The sequence below is a fragment of the Entelurus aequoreus genome, linkage group LG02 (assembly GCF_033978785.1).
Source record: "Entelurus aequoreus isolate RoL-2023_Sb linkage group LG02, RoL_Eaeq_v1.1, whole genome shotgun sequence".
Classification (NCBI taxonomy): domain Eukaryota; kingdom Metazoa; phylum Chordata; class Actinopteri; order Syngnathiformes; family Syngnathidae; genus Entelurus; species Entelurus aequoreus.
Genome location: NC_084732.1, coordinates 13,716,082 through 13,734,098, shown reverse-complemented (window position 1 = coordinate 13,734,098; position 18,017 = coordinate 13,716,082). Strand labels below are relative to the sequence as shown.

The 18,017-nt window shown below is 38.1% G+C and overlaps 1 protein-coding gene across 3 annotated transcripts in view; it reads right to left on the bottom strand.

Annotated features, from left to right (window-relative positions):
* lrrk1 (leucine-rich repeat kinase 1) overlaps window positions 1-18,017 on the bottom strand; it is a 77,898-nt gene that overhangs the window by 24,862 nt on the left and 35,019 nt on the right. For all 3 annotated transcript variants that reach the window (XM_062022376.1, XM_062022367.1, XM_062022385.1), the window contains 7 exons: window positions 11,011-11,183; window positions 10,773-10,893; window positions 10,510-10,669; window positions 4,558-4,736; window positions 4,388-4,485; window positions 2,621-2,792; window positions 2,386-2,555 (listed from right to left, as the gene is read on the bottom strand). In XM_062022376.1, the coding sequence (XP_061878360.1) occupies window positions 2,386-2,555; window positions 2,621-2,792; window positions 4,388-4,485; window positions 4,558-4,736; window positions 10,510-10,669; window positions 10,773-10,893; window positions 11,011-11,183 (1,073 nt within the window). The remainder of the gene's footprint in view (window positions 1-2,385; window positions 2,556-2,620; window positions 2,793-4,387; window positions 4,486-4,557; window positions 4,737-10,509; window positions 10,670-10,772; window positions 10,894-11,010; window positions 11,184-18,017) is intronic.

Here is an 18,017-nt window from a genome sequence, read left to right as displayed (position 1 = left end):
CCCCGCTGGATGCATTAAACAATGTACCATATTTTTCGGACTAAAAGTCGCAGTTTTTTTCATAGTTATCGACTTATACTCAGGAGCGACTTATGTGTGAAATTATTAACACATTACCGTAAAATATCAAATAATATTATTAAGCTCATTCACGTAAGAGACTAGATGTATAAGATTTCATGGGATTTAGCGATTAGGAGTGACAGATTGTTTGGTAAACGTATAGCATGTTCTATATGTTATAGTTATTTGAATGACTCTTACCATAATATGTTACGTTAACATACCAGGCACGTTCTCAGTTGGTTATTTATGCGTCATACAACGTACACTTATTCAGCCTGTTGTTCACTATTCTTTATTTATTTAAAATTGCCTTTCAAATGTCTATTCTTGGTGTTGGCTTTTATCAAATTAATTTCCCCCAAAAATGCGACTTATACTCCAGTGCGACTTATATATGTTTTTTTCCTTCTTTATTATGCATTTTCGGCCGGTGCGATTTATACTCCGGAGCGACTTATACTCCGAAAAATACAGTAACAAGGTTTTCCAAAATAAATAAACTCAAGTTATGGTAAAAAAATGCCAACATGGCACTGCCATATTTATTATTGAAGTCACAAAGTGCATTATTTTTTTTAACATGCCTCAAAACAGCAGCTTGGAATTTGGGACATGCTCTCCCTGAGAGAGCATGAGGGGGTTGAGGTGGGTGGGGTTGGGAGGTAGCGGGGGGTGTATATTGTAGCGTCCCGGAAGAGTTAGTGCTGCAAGGGGTTCTGGTTACTTGTTCTGTTGTGTTTATGTTGTGTTACGGTGCGGATGTTCTCCCGAAATGTGTTTGTCATTCTTGTTTGGTGTGGGTTCACAGTGTGGCGCATGTTTGTAACAGTGTTAAATTTGTTTATACGGACACCCTCGGTGTGACCTGTATGGCTGTTGACCAAGTATGCATTGCATTCACTTGTGTGTGTGAAAAGCCGTAGATATTATGTGATTGGGCCGGCACGCAAAGGCAGTGCACTGCAAAAACTGAAATCTAAGTAAGATTAAATATCTCAAAAAAGGGTGATATTTGCTTATTTTCTGTTTGATAAGATAATTCTTCTCACTAAGCAGATTTTTTGTTTGAGTGTTTTACTTGTTTTAAGTGTTTCGGCCCTAAATGATCTCAGTAAGATATTACAGCTTGTTGCTGAGATTTGATGACCTATATTGAGTAAAACATGCTTGAAACTAGAATATCAACTGTTGCAAAGCTGTGTCATCAACACTCACAAGTATAAAACTGCTTTTTCAAAGTAATATTTTCTTATTTCATGCATGAACAAAAAAATCATGACTTTGACACAATTGTGTCTCATAATTAAAACAGATGACAGCCAAATGGACTTCGCGGTTTTATTTTCAATGAAACGAGAAAACACGTACTCGTATAGTAGTACAGTTGGCACAGTACAGTAAACGGACAGTTAATACTTAAACATTTAACATTTGACATTTCAAAGTGTTTTGAACAGAAATAGTTCATGCACATTCAGGTAACTTATTCAAAATTACAATTAAAAAAAAAAATATATATATATTTATATATATTCCTCGCGCACTAATTGACTGAAAGAGCACGCACTTGGCGCGATGATGTCATGTTATCGATGGGAAAATGCATTTTTAGACAATATGATTTGCCTGAGTGGCTAGTAGACCCCGAGAGTAACAAGCGGTTGCCTTTCCATTAAGAAAAAGAAACTAGTTTTTAGTATAAGTTTGCTGGTTTCAAGAAATGTAATGCCGGGCGCATATCATTATGTCAAGATAATGGCACTAGCATTTACTTAATTTAAGAATATTTTTCAACATATTGAGAAAAAAGGTCTCTTTTTTTTTTTTTATATCAAGAAAAGTGCACTTGTTATTAGTGAGAATATACTTATTTTAATGTATTTTGGTGTTCATTCAGGTTAGCCAATTTTACTTGTTTTGGAAAGTCTTGACAAGCCAAATTTTCTTGTTCTATTGGTAGATAATTTTCATTACTTCAAGTAAAATACTCCTAATTTTTGTTTTTTTTCCCCTTGTTTTCGAACAGGTTTATTGGCGCTCTATACTTCTCCCTACGTCCGTGTAGGGAGAAGGGCGTTTTAAAAAGTCATACATTTTACTTTTTGAAACCGATAATTTTCGGTATTACATTTTAAAGCAATTATCGGCCGATAATATCGGCAGTCCGATATTACCGGACATCTCCACTTAGAACCCTTCGGTCCTAGCTCCGTTCCTTGTTCCTAGTAGGGAACAATTTCCCTTGTGGATCAATAACGTTTGTCTAAGTCTAAGTCTAGTCGGACCATGTTGGCCCAGGAGCCCACACACAGCTCTGACCTCAGGTAACCGCCATCGAAGGTGACGAGCAGCCCCTCCCTCCAGTAGACGGTCTGATTGCGTCGGACCCTGAAGGTGCTGCAGCGGTTCCTCTGCTGGCTTCCTCCGAAGCTGTAGATGACGGAGGTCCGGCTGCAGCGAGTCCGTCCGTTCCGTTTGGGCTCAAAGGACTGCGTGGACACCACACGTCACATTCTGGAGAGACTAGCGGCGGAGAAGGAGAGCGCGCTGGTACCTGCAGGTCCATCTCGGTGAGGCTGATGAGCATCCTGGCGATGAAACGCTCCCAGAAGCCGGCAGGCACGAAGCTCATCTTGAAGAGGCGCTGGAGCATGTTGGCGCTCTGCTGCTGGAAGCAGCGAACGTCCATGGCGGGCTTGGGGGGCAGGAGGTGGGGCAACAGGTAGCTGAGGAGGAGCAAACACTCTCTAAGTCAGCATTTAAATCAGGGCTGTCCAAACTTTTTCCAGTGAGAGCCTTGCACTGCAAAAAGTCAGTGTTCAAAAACAAGAAAAAAAAATTACAAAAATTAGAGGTATTTTACTTGAACTAAGCAAAATGATCTGCCAATAGAACAAGAAAATTCGGCTTGCCAAGACTTTCCAAAACAAGTCAAATTAGCTAACCTAAATGAACCCAAAAATACATTAAAATAAGTATATTCTCACTAATAACAAGTGCACTTTTCTTGGTAGAAAAAAAAGAGACCTTTTTGCTCAATATGTTGAAAAATATTCTTAAATTAAGTAAATGCTAGTGCCATTATCTTGACATAATGATATGCGCTCGGCATCATGATTTCGGAGGTTCGAAGACGATCAGATACCGTCGTAGTTCCGACCATAGACGATGCCAACTAGCGATCCGGCGGCGTTATACCCATGAACCGCCGGGCAGCGTCCGGGAAACCAAAGTCTTTGGGTTCCGGGGGGAGTATGGTTGCAAAGCTGAAACTTAAAGGAATTGATTTCAGTTTTTGCAGTGTGCACACTGCAAAAACTGAAGATTTAATATCTCAAATAAGGGTGATATTTGCTTATTTTCTGTCTGATAAGATCATTCTTCTCACTAAGCAGATTTTATGTTAGAGATGTTTTACTTGTTTTAAGGGTTTTGGTCCTAAATGATCTCAGTAAGATATTACAGCTTGTTGCTGAGATTTGATGACCTATATTGAGTAAAAGGTGCTTGAAACTAGAATATCAACTGTTGCAAAGCTGTGTCATCAACACTCACAAGTAGAGATGTCCGATAATATCGGCCTACCAATATTATCGGCCGATAAATGCGTTAAAATGTAATATCGGAAATTATCGGTATCGTTTTTTAAATGATCGGTATCGTTTTTTTTGTTTTTTTTAATTAAATCAACATAAAAAACACAAGATACACTTACAATTAGTGCACCAACCCAAAAAACTTCCTTCCCCCATTTACACTCATTCACACAAAAGGGTTGTTTCTTTCTGTTATTAATATTCTGGTTCCTACATTATATGTCAATATATATCAATACAGTCTGCAAGGGATACAGTCCGTAAGCACACATGTGCTGCTGCTCCACTAATAGTACTAACCTTTAACAGTTAATTCTACTCTTTTTCATTAATTACTAGTTTCTATGTAACTGTTTTTATATTGTTTTACTTTCTTTTTTATTCAAGAAAATGTTTTTAATTTATTTATCTTATTTTATTAATTTTTTTTAAAGTACCTTATCTTCACCATACCTGGTTGTCCAAATTAGGCATAATAATGTGTTAATTCCACGACTCCATATCGGTAGATATCAGTATCGGTTGATATCAGTATTGGCAATTAAAGAGGTGGACAATATCGGAATATCGGATATCGACAAAAAGCCATTATCAGACATCCCTACTCACAAGTATAAAACTACTTTTTTAAAGTAATAACTTCTTATTTCAAGCATGTAAAAAAAAAAAAGCAGCGTGTGATCTGGATCAGACTGGTTCAGATGGAGTTCTGGACAAGATCTGACCTGTTGTTGGCCACAGGCAGAGCGATCTCAAACTTGGCTAAAAACTGGAAGTACTGCTCCTCGGTGTGCCGGGTGAGCCCGGTCCCGATCAGCAGCATCTGCAGTAAATAAAAAAAGGCAGCGTCAGTTTCTTCACTTCCTGTCCCGCGAAGAGCCGAGGGACGCCTCACCCTGAGGTCTTCGGTTCGGATCACGCCTTTCCTGGCGATGCAGCGGGGGGACTTGAGGTGGACGATCCTCTGCAGGCACTCGGACAGCCAGACGGGACACAGGAAGTAGAGCGTGCACAGGCCGTGGCTGGTGTCAGGGAAGTGGAGCAGCGTTCCAGTCTCCATCAGGAAGTTGATGGCTGAGACAACATGCAAAGATAGCGGAACCTCGGTTTACAAACCCCTCTATTTGCCAACTTTTCGGTTTACGAACTTTTAAATGGCGCTAGGGTTGTACGGTATACCGGCATTTGTATAGTACGGCGATACTAATGAATCATATTCAGTACTATACCGCCTCTAAAAAGTACCGGTTTACGAGCAGAGGAGCATGTTCGGCAGCACACAATCACGGAGTACTTACAAGCAGACACAGTGTGTAGACAGAAAAGTGAGAACGGACGCATTTTGTGCCTAAAAACAAACGATAAAGATGAAGTTATAACACTAAGACATTAAGACATGGCTAGCTAGCTAGCGGCTAAAGTCAATCCGCTAGCGCAGTGCTTTACAACCACTGTGCCGCGGCACACTAGTGTACCGTGAGATATTGTCTGGTGTGCCGTGGGAGATTATGTAATTTCACTTAATTGGGTTGAAAAATATTTTTTTGCAAACCAGTAATTATAATCCGTAAATAATAGAGCTGTGACTCTTTGGGTGTCCCACGAGTCGATTCAATATCGATTCTTGGGGTGACGATTCGATTAAAAATCGATTTATTTTTCAATTCAACACAATTCTCGATTCAAAAACGATATTTTCCCGATTCAAAAGGATTCTCTATTCATTCAATACATAGGATTTCAGCAGGATCTACCCCAGTCTGCTGACATGCAAGCAGAGTAGTAGATTTTTGTAAAAAGCTTTTATAATTGTAAAGGACAATGTTTTATCAACTGATTGCAATAATGTACATTTGTTTTAACTATTAAATGAACCAAAAATATGACTTATTATATCTTTGTGAAAATATTGGACACAGTGTGTTGTCAAGCTTATGAGATGCGATGCAAGTGTAAGCCACTGTGACACTATTGTTCTTTTATTTTTATTTTTATAAATGTCTAATGATAATGTCAATGAGGGAATTTTAATCACTGCTATGTTGAAATTGTAACTAATATTGATACTGTTGTTGATAATATTCATTTTTGTTTCACTACTTTTGGTTTGTTCTGTGTCGTGTTTGTGTCTCCTCTCAATTGCTCTGTTTATTGCAGTTCTGAGTGTTGCTGGGTCGGGTTTGGTTTTGAAATTGGATTGCATTGTTATGGTATTGCTGTGTATTGTTTTGTTGGATTGATTAGTAAAAAATTTAAAAATAAAAAATAAAAAATAAAAAATATAAAACAAATAAAAAAATAGATTTTATAAAAATGAGAATCGATTCTGAATCGCACAACGTGAGAATCGCGATTCGAATTCGAATCGATTTTTTCCCACACCCCTAGTAAATAATGTGCCGTTGTTGAGTGTCGGTGCTGTCTAGAGCTCGGCAGAGTAACCGTGTAATACTCTTCCATATCAGTAGGTGGCAGCAGGTAGCTAATTGCTTTGTAGATGTCGGAAACATGGTTTGTCGTGATCGTGCAGGTAAAAAGGTATCTAATGCTTAAACCAAAAATAAACAAAAGGTGAGTGCCCCTAAGAAAAGGCATTGAAGCTTAGGGAAGGCTATGCAGAACGAAACTAAAACTAAACTGGCTACAAAGTAAACGGAAACAGAATGCTGGACGACAGCAAAGACTTACTGGGGAGCAGAGACGGCGTCCACAAAGTACATCCGTACATGACAATCAACAATGTCCCCATGAAGAAGGATAGCAACAACTTAAATAGTCTTGATTGCTAAAACAAAGCAGGTGCGGGGGAATAGCGTTCAAAGGAAGACATGAAACTGCAACAGGAAAATACCAACAAAACAGGAAAAGCCACCGAAATAGGAGCGCAAGACAAGAACTAAAACACTACACACGGGAAAACAGCAAAAAAGTCCAAATAAGTCAGGGCGTGATGTGACAGGTGGTGACAGTACACCTACTTTGAGACAAGAGCTATAGTGATGCATGCTTGGTGAAGGTTTAAAGTCATATCCAACAACAACTTTTTATTGTCTACTGAGTTTAATTTTTTAATGATTTCTGCTGGTGGTGTGCCTCCGCATTTTTTCAATGAAAAAAATGTGCCTTGGCTCAAAAAAGGTTGAAAAACACTACGCTAGCGTGCCATGGGTGGATCTACAGCTAACATCCACTGTAATGATACCAAGTACAGGAGCGTATCTAGTCGATACTACTATGATTACATCAATATTTTTTAGCATCACAAAATATTTTTTTAATTTTTATTTTTATTTTATGTTTATAAACTCAGTAAATATGTCCCTGGACACATGAGGACTTTGAATATGACCAATGTACGATCCTGTAACTACTTGGTATCGGATTGATACCCAAATTTGTGGTATCACCCAAAACTAATGTAAAGTATCCAAACAACAGAAGAAAAAGTGATTATTACATTTTAACAGAAGTGTAGATAGAACATGTTGAAAGAGAAAGTAAGCAGATATTAACAGAAAATGAACAAGTAGATTAATAATTCATTTTCTACCACTTGTCCTTAATAATGTTGACAAAATAATATAATGGAAAATGACACAATATGTTACTGCATATGTCAGCAGCTAAATTAGGAGCGTTTGTTTACTTACTACTAAAAGACAAGTTGTCTTGTATGTTCACTATTTTATTTAAGGACAAACTTGCAATAAGAAACATATGTTTAATGTACCCCAAGATTTGTTGTTAAAATAAAGCCAATAATAATAAAAAAAAAACTGTGGTCCCCTTTATTTAGAAAAATATCGAAAAGTACCGAAAAGTATTGAAATACATTTTTTCGAGAGAATGCCAAGAGTGCGCAAAAAAGTATGCAGAGCAAAGGGTGGCTATTTTGAAGAAACTAGAATATAAAACATGTTTTCAGTTAATTCACCTTTTTTTGTTCAGTACATAACTCCACATGTGTTCATTCATAGTTTTGATACTTTCAGTGACAATCTACAATGTAAATAGTCATGAAAATAAAGAAAACGCACTGAATGAGAAGGTGTGTCCAATCTTTTGGTCTGTACTGTATATACTGTACTTATTTTCTTGTTAATTAATTAATTAATATTTTGTGGTAAAAAATAAATACATTTGAGAAAATTATAATTTTTTTTAACATAGCTTTTATTGTGGAATACCTAATTCTGCCCAGCCTCACCCAGACTGTGTTAGAATAATTATGTATATATTATCACACAACTTTTACGCTTAAGGGCCGTTGCTATAATTATTGTCAATTGTGCTGAAGTGGTATTTTTCTTTGTCTGTGCAAAGCTGGCAATCCAAAAGATTGCAAGCCAGTCTGGTATCAGTGTAAAGTATCTTGCCCAAGGACACAACGCCAATGACTAGGATGGCGGAAGCGGGGATCGAACCTGGAACTCTGAAGTTGCTGGCACGGACGCTCTACCAGGCTGCCCCGATACTGGGTTCGAAGTATACAAAACCTTAACTAAATATGGACTTTTGTGTCGAGGTTGGAACCCATTATTCATATATACATTGTTTCTTATGGGGAACTCTGGTTCACTATAAAAATGTTTTAATTTACGAACCCTGTTCAAGAACCAATTCAGTTTGTAAATTGAGGTTCCACTGTACATGATTACAATGCACACCAGGTCCGTTTTATACGGAGCCCCTAAAGGGATATGGGGGGAAAAAAAATTCTGATATATATATATATATATATATATATATATATATATATATATATATATATATATATATATATATATATATATTTTTAGACATGTATCTCGTGCGCACGAGAAACTTTTTATAAAGGTATAAAAAAAAAAAAAAAAGTTTTTACATTTATTTATTAATCTTTTTTTTTTTAGACATGTATCTCGTGCGCACGGGAAACTTTTTATAAAGGTATAAAAAAATTTAAAAAGTTTTAAAATTTATTTATTATTATTTTCTTTTTAGACATGTATCTTGTACGGGCGAGAAACTATCTCGTGCGCACAATAAATGTTCTCGTGTGCACGAGATAGTTTCTCTTGCGCACGAGATACATGTCTAAAAAAAAAAAAAAAAAAAAAAAAAATTATTAAAAAAAAAAAAAATGTTTGTAACTTTATAAAAAGTTTCTCGTGCGCACGAGATACATGTCTAAAAAAAAAAAATAAATAAATAAATTATGACATTTTTTTCCCCCCATGTCCCTTTAGGGCAGGGGTCACCAACGCGGTGCCCGCGGGCACCAGGTAGCCCGTAAGGACCAGATGAGTAGCCCGCTGGCCTGTTCTAAAAATAGCTCAAATAGCAGCACTTACCAGTGAGCTGCCTCTATGTTTTAAATGTTATTTATTTACTAGCAAGCTGGTCTCGCTTTGCTCGACATTTTTCATTCTAAGAGAGACAAAACTCAAATAGAATTTGAAAATCCAAGAAAATATTTTTAAGACTTGGTCTTCACTTGTTTAAATAAATGCATTAATTTTTTTACTTTGCTTCTTATAACTTTCAGAAAGACAATTTTAGACAAAAAATACAACCTTAAAAATGATTTTAGGATTTTTAAACACATATACCTTTTAAATTCCTTCCTCTTGTTTCCTGACACTGTAAATCAACGTTCAAGTAAATTTATTTTTTATTGTAAAGAATAATAAATACATTTTGATTTAATTCTTCATTTTAGCTTCTGTTTTTTCGACGAAGAATATTTGTGAAATATTTCTTCAAACTTATTATGATTCAAATTCTAAAAAAATATTCTGGCAAATCTAGAAAATCTGTAGAATCAAGTTTAAATCTTATTTCAAAGTCTTTTTAATTTCTTTTAAAAATTTTGTTCTGGAAAATCTAGCAGAAATAATGATTTGTCTTTGTTAGAAATATAGCTTGGTCCAATTTGTTATATATTCTAACAAAGTGCAGATTGGATTTTAACCTATTTAAAACATGTCATCAAAATTCTAAAATTAATCTTAATCAGGAAAAATTACTAATGATGATCCATAAATTCTTTTTTTAATTTTTTCAAAAAGATTCGAATTAGCTAGTTTTTCTCTTCTTTTTTTCGGTTGAATTTTGAATTTTATAGAGTCGAAATTGAAGATAAACTATGTTTCAAAATTTAATTGTAATTTTTTTCGTGTTTTCTCCTCTTTTAAACCGTTCAATTAAGTGTAAATATCATTAATTATTAATAATAACAGAGTTAAAGGTAAATTGAGCAAATTGGCTATTTCTGGCAATTTATTGAAGTGTGTATCAAACTGGTAGCCCTTCGCATTAATCAGTACCCAAGAAGTAGCTCTTGGTTTCAAAAAGGTTGGTGACCCCTGCTTTAGGGGCTCCGTAGTTTTAAATAGAATAGAATAGAATATGATATAAAGTACTTTATTGATCCCTGGGGGAAATTCAGCACCACAGTTCGCTTACAATAGACAATAATGATAATAATAATAATTCTTTAAAGCTTCACTGACTGACGATGTCATCGTTGTGACTTACCACCTTATTCGTACTGTACCACTTGTCAGTACCCTGACGGTCACTGTCATACCAAAGACTATAAAAATGGGAGCCATTACCTCCCTGCTTGGCACTCAGCATCAAGGGTTGGAATTGGGGGTTAAATCACCAAAAATGATTCCCGGGCGCGGCCACCGCTGCTGCCCACTGCCCCCCTCACCTCCCAGGGGGTGATCAAGGGTGATGGGTCAAATGCAGAGAATAATTTCGCCACACCTAGTGTGTGTGTGACAATCATTGGTACCTTAACTGTGGTATAGTACCTAAAGGGGCAGGGCTAGACAAAGTGCGGAATGGGAAGAAGTACCAGACTGCAGGTCATCATAGTCTCTGATGTCACTTCCTGGGTTCTGTTGAATGATGCGGTCCAGCTCCGCCTCGGTGAGGAACTGGACGTCTCCTTCCGCCTGGCGTCTTTGTTTCTCGGCTATAACGGCTTCCTGCAGGGTCGAGTAGCTGCGAGGGATCTGGTGCGAGCGGAAAAGTCTTTTAAACAACGCAAATTGTTTTAGTTGATCCATTAATGCCAACAAAATGCAACAAATCAAATAAAAACCACCACGGACTCACCAGTCTCCCCAGCAGCTTCCCGCCGCCTGCTGAGACGCTGCCGTCTTTGATGGAGAGCGCCATCTGGTGGATGAGCTTCTTCAGCCCGTCCAAACCTTCCAGAGTCTTACACGACACCTCACTGGAGAGCACACACACACACACACACACATAGTGATGAAATGCTGTACTAATAAACCCCGTGTAGTAGATTTGGTTTCTCGGAAGAGCCCAGTAAAGCCCAAAGAAGTGCACTCACTGCAGATGTTTACAGCTGATGTCAGGGTATCCACGTGCGCGAGGGCCTGACGGTGAGCGGCAAAGGGCCAAGATGTAAGCCCTCAGTGTCGCCAGTCTCTCCGTGCGAAACTTTGAGTCGATGAGATCCAGATGTGTTCCCACCACCACCACCACGGAGTTGGGCGCTCGAGCCTGGCGACAGACAGCATATTGTTGCAACATCCACCTCGTTGACGTCAAACGTGAACAGTGAGCATGTTGCGCTCGTCCAAAACTCGAAGGCTGTTCTTTTCCTTCAAAACTGTCATCGTTTAAAACATTGTTGATGTTATTGACCTATCCAAGGCTGCAGTTAATTTAAAATATTCCACTTTGAAACAGTTTTGGGGAAAAATATTGCATATTTTGTGTGTTTGCCATAGAAAAACAAAGGTTTTCTTTGGAAAAAAAAAAGGGCATAGGACATACAAATAAAAAACTTATAATCTGAAAGTTGATCTAGAGCAGGGGTGTCAAACTCAAATACAGAGTGGGCCAAAATTTAAAACTGAACAAAGCCGCGGGCCAAGGTTGAACAAATTAACCTTTTAATAAGGTCCCAAACAAGTTTTGCATTGAATATTGAACAAGCAAGGCTTATTTAACTTTATAGTGACATGCAAAATCCAGTTTCAAATAATAATAATTAAAAAAATATCAATGGCATATCAAATAAAAATTTTATAAAAATGGAATGCCTCTTTTCTATTTGCAGCCTTCTGAGGTAAATATCAAAATAAACTCTTTCCACAGGCTAATAATAAATTTGAAAATAAAATAACAATAATGAATGAATCAAACATTCAAGCCTTGAAGTAGCAAGAGAAAGTGCATGAATAAAACGGTAATTACTGCTCAGTTTGCAACGCTGATTTGCTTTAACACTGAATATGGAACAAGCAACGCTTGTATAACTTAATAGTGCAAAATCAACTTTCAAAAAACAAACGTAAAAACATCAATGGTTTATTAAAGGCCTACTGAAATGAATTTTTTTTATTTAAACGGGGATAGCAGATCCATTCTATGTGTCATACTTGATCATTTCGCGATATTGCCATATTTTTGCTGAAAGGATTTAGTAGAGAACAACGACGATAAAGGTCGCAACTTTTGGTCGCTGATAAAAAAAAAGCCTTGCCTGTACCGGAAGTAGCGTGACGTCACCAGAGGAAGGACTCCTCATATTCGACCATTGTTTTCAATGGAGCGAGAGAGATTCGGACCGAGAAAGCGACGATTACCCCATTAATTTGAGCGAGGATGAAAGATTCGTGGATGAGGAAAGTGAGAGTGAAGGACTAGAGAGGCAGTGCAGGACGTATCTTTTTTCGCTCTGACCGTAACTTAGGTACAAGGGTTCATTGGATTCCACACTTTCTCCTTTTTCTATTGTGGATCACGGATTTGTATTTTGAACCACCTCGGATACTATATCCTCTTGAAAATGAGAGTCGAGAACGCAAAATGGACATTCACAGTGACATTTATCTCCACGACAATACATCGGCGAAGCACTTTAGCTACGATGCTAACGTGATAGCATCGGGCTTAACTGCAGATGAAAACAAAAGAAATAAACCCCTGACTGGAAGGATAGACAGAAAATCAACAATACTATTAAACCATGGACCTGTAACTACACGGTTAATACTTTCCAGCCTGGCGAAGCTTAACAACGCTGTTGCTAACGACGCCATTGAAGCTAACTTAGCAACGGGACCTCACAGAGCTATGCTAAAAACATTAGCTATCCACCTACGCCAGCCAGCCCTCATCTGCTCATCAACACCCGTGCTCACCTGCGTTCCAGCGATCGACGGAGCGACGAAGGACTTCACCCGATCATCAATGCGGTCGGCGGCTCGCGTCGGATAGCGCGTCTGCTATCCAAGTCAAAGTCCTCCTGGTTGTGTTGCTGCAGCCAGCCGCTAATACACCGATCCCACCTACAGCTTTCTTCTTTGCAGTCTTCATTGTTCATTAAACAAATTGCAAAAGATTCACCAACACAGATGTCCAGAATACTGTGGAATTTTGCGATGAAAACCAAGCTTTTTGTATTGGATACAATGGTGTCCGAATACTTCCGTTTCAACCATTGACGTCACGCGCATACGTCATCATACATAGACGTTTTCAACCGGAAGTTCAGCGGGAAATTTAAAATTGCACTTCATAAGCTAACCCGGCCGTATTGGCATGTGTTGCAATGTTAAGATTTCATCATTGATATATAAACTATCAGACTGCGTGGTCGGTAGTAGTGGGTTGCAGTAGGCCTTTAAATAAAATGTAAATAAAAAATTTAATGCCTCTTTTCTATTTGCAGCCTTCTGAGGTAAATATCAACATTAACTTGATGGGCGGGGGCGGAGTTTGGTGGTAGCGGGGGTGTATATTGTAGCATCCCGGAAGAGTTAGTGCTGCAAGGGGTTCTGGGTATTTGTTCTGTTGTGTTTATGTTGTGTTACGATGCGGATGTTCTCACGAAATGTGTTTGTCATTCTTGTTTGGTGTGGGTTCACAGTGTGGCGCATATTTGTAACAGTGTTAAAGTTGTTTATACGGTCACCCTCAGTGTGACCTGTATGGCTGTTGACCAAGTATGCTTTGCATTCACTTGTGTGTTTGTAAAAGTCGTATATAGTAAGTGACTGGGCCCGCACACGGATTGTATGGAGGAAAAGCGGACGTGACGACAGGTTGTAGGCAGTGCCTTTAAGACACGCCCCCAATAATGTTGTCCGGGTGGAAATCGGGAGAATGGTTGTCCTGGGAGATTTTCGGGAGGGGCACTGAAATTCGGGAGTCTCCCGGGAAAATCGGGAGGGTTGGCAAGTATGAGTATTAGCGGTGAATGCGGTGTTACAGCGGCACCGCCGCTGTATAATACCGGCGGGCCAGCTCTAATGTTAATTTGATATTGCCTCAAGGGCCAAATGAAATTACACGGCGGGCCAAATTTGGCCCGCGGGCCAGAGTTTGACACCCATGATCTAGAGATTCAAACATTGAAAGTAAAAGAAATTTTTTTAATTTTTTTTATTTTTTTACCACTTTTATGAGTTGTCCCTTTTTAGATCCCTTAGACCACAGGTGTAGAACTCAAGGCCCAGGGGCCAAATATGGCCGGCTACATTATTTTATGTGGCCCGCAAAAGCCTGGAAATAATATTCGTTAATAAATTGCTTAATCTTTTATTACTAAATATATTTTTTCTTTCCATTTTGACATTAAAAATCATGTACTGCATGCAATTGCATATCTTTTGAAATTCAATATTATCAAATGTTTTTGTTAAGATAAAGATAAATACTGTACTTAAATATCTGCTTGTCTTATGATTTCAAAACAAATTATCTATCAAATTGTAGACTGTAAAATTGACAATAGATAATACGGTTAAATTCCGCTGACTGAGTTTTTTTTACTGTAAAATCACCTTTGGTACTGTATTTTTCCATATCCAGTAAGACACTAAAACATTAAAAAACAAGCAAAAAAAACCAACATTTTACAGTAAAAAAAAAAGAAAAAGGCAGGTCTGCTGCTTGAATTTTACCGCTATAAACAGTGGTATTGTTTTTCCATTCCGTTCCATATATTACATTTTTTTATATGCTGTAAAAAACCGACTGCTTTTACTGTAAAATTCTGGTGCGACAGTTTTTGAAGTAAAATTTAAATGTTTTTTTTGCAGCTTATGTAAAAAAAAATATTGTTAATGTATTATTATGTATTCATATATTACTCATTGTTTAAACGCGGCCCTCTGAGGGCAACCATAACTGCAATGTGGCCCTCAATGAAAACAAGTTTGACACTCCTGCCTTAGACCTTTTAATGTCATTGTTTGATTGATATGAGCTATGAGATATGAGCGATAAAGTGAAAATAGAATATTTGTCTTACTTTTAAAACTTTTATGCCAGAGACCATTCCAGGTCCCCGGGACCTTTAAAAGGGTCATATCATTTAAAAAAATGTCTACATTTAAATCACTTTTCATTTAATTAATTTATTTATTTCAGGCAATGACAAAGACGTACAAGTTGACAAAACATAATAATATAAATTAATATAGTGCATTATTGTCCTGTTTTGCCTGAAAGGGAGTGGGAAGAAGATAACTTATTTAATCCCACCCCCAGTTCTCCATTCAGTGATTATTCACAGGAGTTTCACTCTCACTTTGTTCAAGGATTATAATACAGATGTTGTATCATAGTGGCATTACCACAGGTAACAATAATTATTACACTGTAACAATCATTTGTATCAACAATGTAGGAATAATGAATATACCAACAATGGTAATAGACATCATAGCAATAATGGTAATAGACAACATAGCAATAATGGTAAGGAAACATTGAGCACATGTTAACACTTTGAGACAGAGTACAGCAGCAGGTCAAATTAAAGACCCTCATCTCTATATTTGAACCAGACCCCATGTTTGTATAATAGTTTAAATCGATTAATAGTTTGGCATTGCTTGTGTTGTAAGTCCAGTTTGTTCCATAGTTTTACTCCGTATACAGACACACAAAAACGTTTACATGTAATGTTGGTTCTTTTGGTCAAAACTGTTTACAAGCCGCTTTCTGGCCGTCTCCTCAGGATGAGCGGTCTTATTTACGTGCCTTCACTCCGCCATCTTTGTTGTAGTTTTTTTAGCGCTTCCATATAGAGTCGCGTGACAGATATAGGTTAGAACAGGGGGTGTCAAAGGTGCGGCCCGAGGGCCGGATCAGGTCCTCGAACAGGTTTTATCCGGCCCGCGGGATGAGTTTGCCAAGTTTAAAAATTAAGCTGACATTTTTGAATGAAAGAAAAAGCTGTTCTATAAGTGTCCACTGGATGTCGCAAGAGCAATTTTTTGTATCTTCGTAGATGATGCTGCATATGTACAAAACAAACCACATGATGTTAGTACATTAGTCGAGGAAAATGATCAAACTACATAAATAACATACTGTAATTTGATTTTGATATCATTTTTTTTTATCTTGATAGATTGAAAATTAACACCAATGAGTTGACTGATGAACATTATCACATAATTTATTCAGAAAATATAAATAACGACAAATAAAGATAGAACACTATTAACCGCAACATGTAAGTGTAATATAACCCCGATTTGTACAATTTCAGAATGTGCTAGTTCTATTTTTAAACAAAGAAAACAATCTGAAGTTGTCTTTATTTTTAAGTTATCTTGCCGTGATTTTACCAGTCCGGCCCTCTTGGGAGTAGATTTTTCTCCGTGTGGCCCCCGATCTAAAATGTTTGACACCCCTATGCTAGAACTATATGCTACTTTGTATTAGAAAGTAGTGAAACAGCGGAGGATGCATGTGCATGTACGAGCCAGTCTGCCCCACAAAGAAAGAGAAGGAGTTTATTGATTACAGCGTCGCACTTAGGGGTGTAACGGTACGTGTATTTGTATTGAACCGTTTCGGTACGGGGGTTTCGGTTCGGTTCGGAAGTGTACCGAACGAGTTTCCACACGGACATATTAAGTAGCGTAGCGCACGTTGTGTAAACAATGCACACCGAGGCACAACACACGGCATGCTAGCAGCGACCGGGCTAGGACAACATGTAAAAACCAGAGCAGGAAGACCCTCCTGCCTCGTTAAGATCTCCCGTTTGGGAACACTTTGGCTGCGCGATACAACAATGGAGGACGGAGGTTTGCCGACATTGTTCAGCAGCTGCTTCTGCCAACACGTCAAACATGCTAACCCATTTGAAGCGTCACCACCGCATTCAAGCAGCCTCTCCTCGGCGAGTCAGGCAGGGCTAAAGCAATAACAGATGTTTGTATAGCAGCAGATTTAAGACCATATTGCATTAGAAACTAGATTTTGACCCACTTCTATGGTGGAAGAACAATAAGCCCATATATCCTCTTACTGCCAAGTTAGCCAGGCCGGAGGTGAAAAGAAAAGTTCATCTGAGGCTGAGTTGACTTGAAACTGTTTAATGTTGCACTTTTTATATGTAGAAGAAAAGTTTTGTCATTTTATTTAATCTGAGCAACAACTTCAGGCAGTCTATCGTTGATTAACGTGGACCCCAACTTAAACAAGTTGAAAAACTTATTGGGGTGTTACCATTTAGTAATCAATTGTACGGAATATGTACTGTACTGTGCAATCTACTAATACAAGTTTCAATCAATCAATCAAAAAAAGACCTTTATATGTAGAAAGGTTTTGTTAAAAGCCTACTGAAAGCCACTACTACCGACCACGCAGTCTGATAGTTTATACATCAATGATGAAATCTTAACATTGCAACACATGCCAATACGGCCGGGCTAACTTATAAAGTGCAATTTTAAAATTCCCGCCACACTTCCGGTTGAAAAACTCCTTTGGATATGATTTATGCGCGTGACGTCACAAAATCCACGGAAGTGGTTGGACCCCATCGACCCGATACAAAAACCTCTTGTTTTCTTCGACAAAATTCCACAGTATTCTGGACATCTGTGTTGGTGAATCTTTTGCAATTTGTTTAATGAACAATGGAGACAGCAAAGAAGAACGTTGTAGGTGGGATCGATCGGTGTATTAGCGGCTAAGTACAATACTTACAGCAACACAACAAGGACTACTTACTACGCCTAGCCGATGCTTGCCACCAAACCCACGGATGAAGTCCTTCGTCGCGCCGTCGATCGCTGGAATGCAGGTGAGCTGGCTGGCGTAGGTGGAGCGCTAATGTTTTTATCATAGTTCTGTGAGGTCCGGTTGCTAAGTTGCTAAATTAGCCTTAGCGTCGTTAGCAACAGCATTGTTAAGTCTTACCAGGCTGAGAATTTTTAACCGTGTAGTTACATGTACATGGTTTAATAGTATTGTTGATCTTCTGTCTATCCTTCCAGTCAGGGATTTATTTATTTTGTTTCTATCTGCATTTGAGACAGATGCTATCACGTTAGCTCATGCTACAGAGGTTCGTCG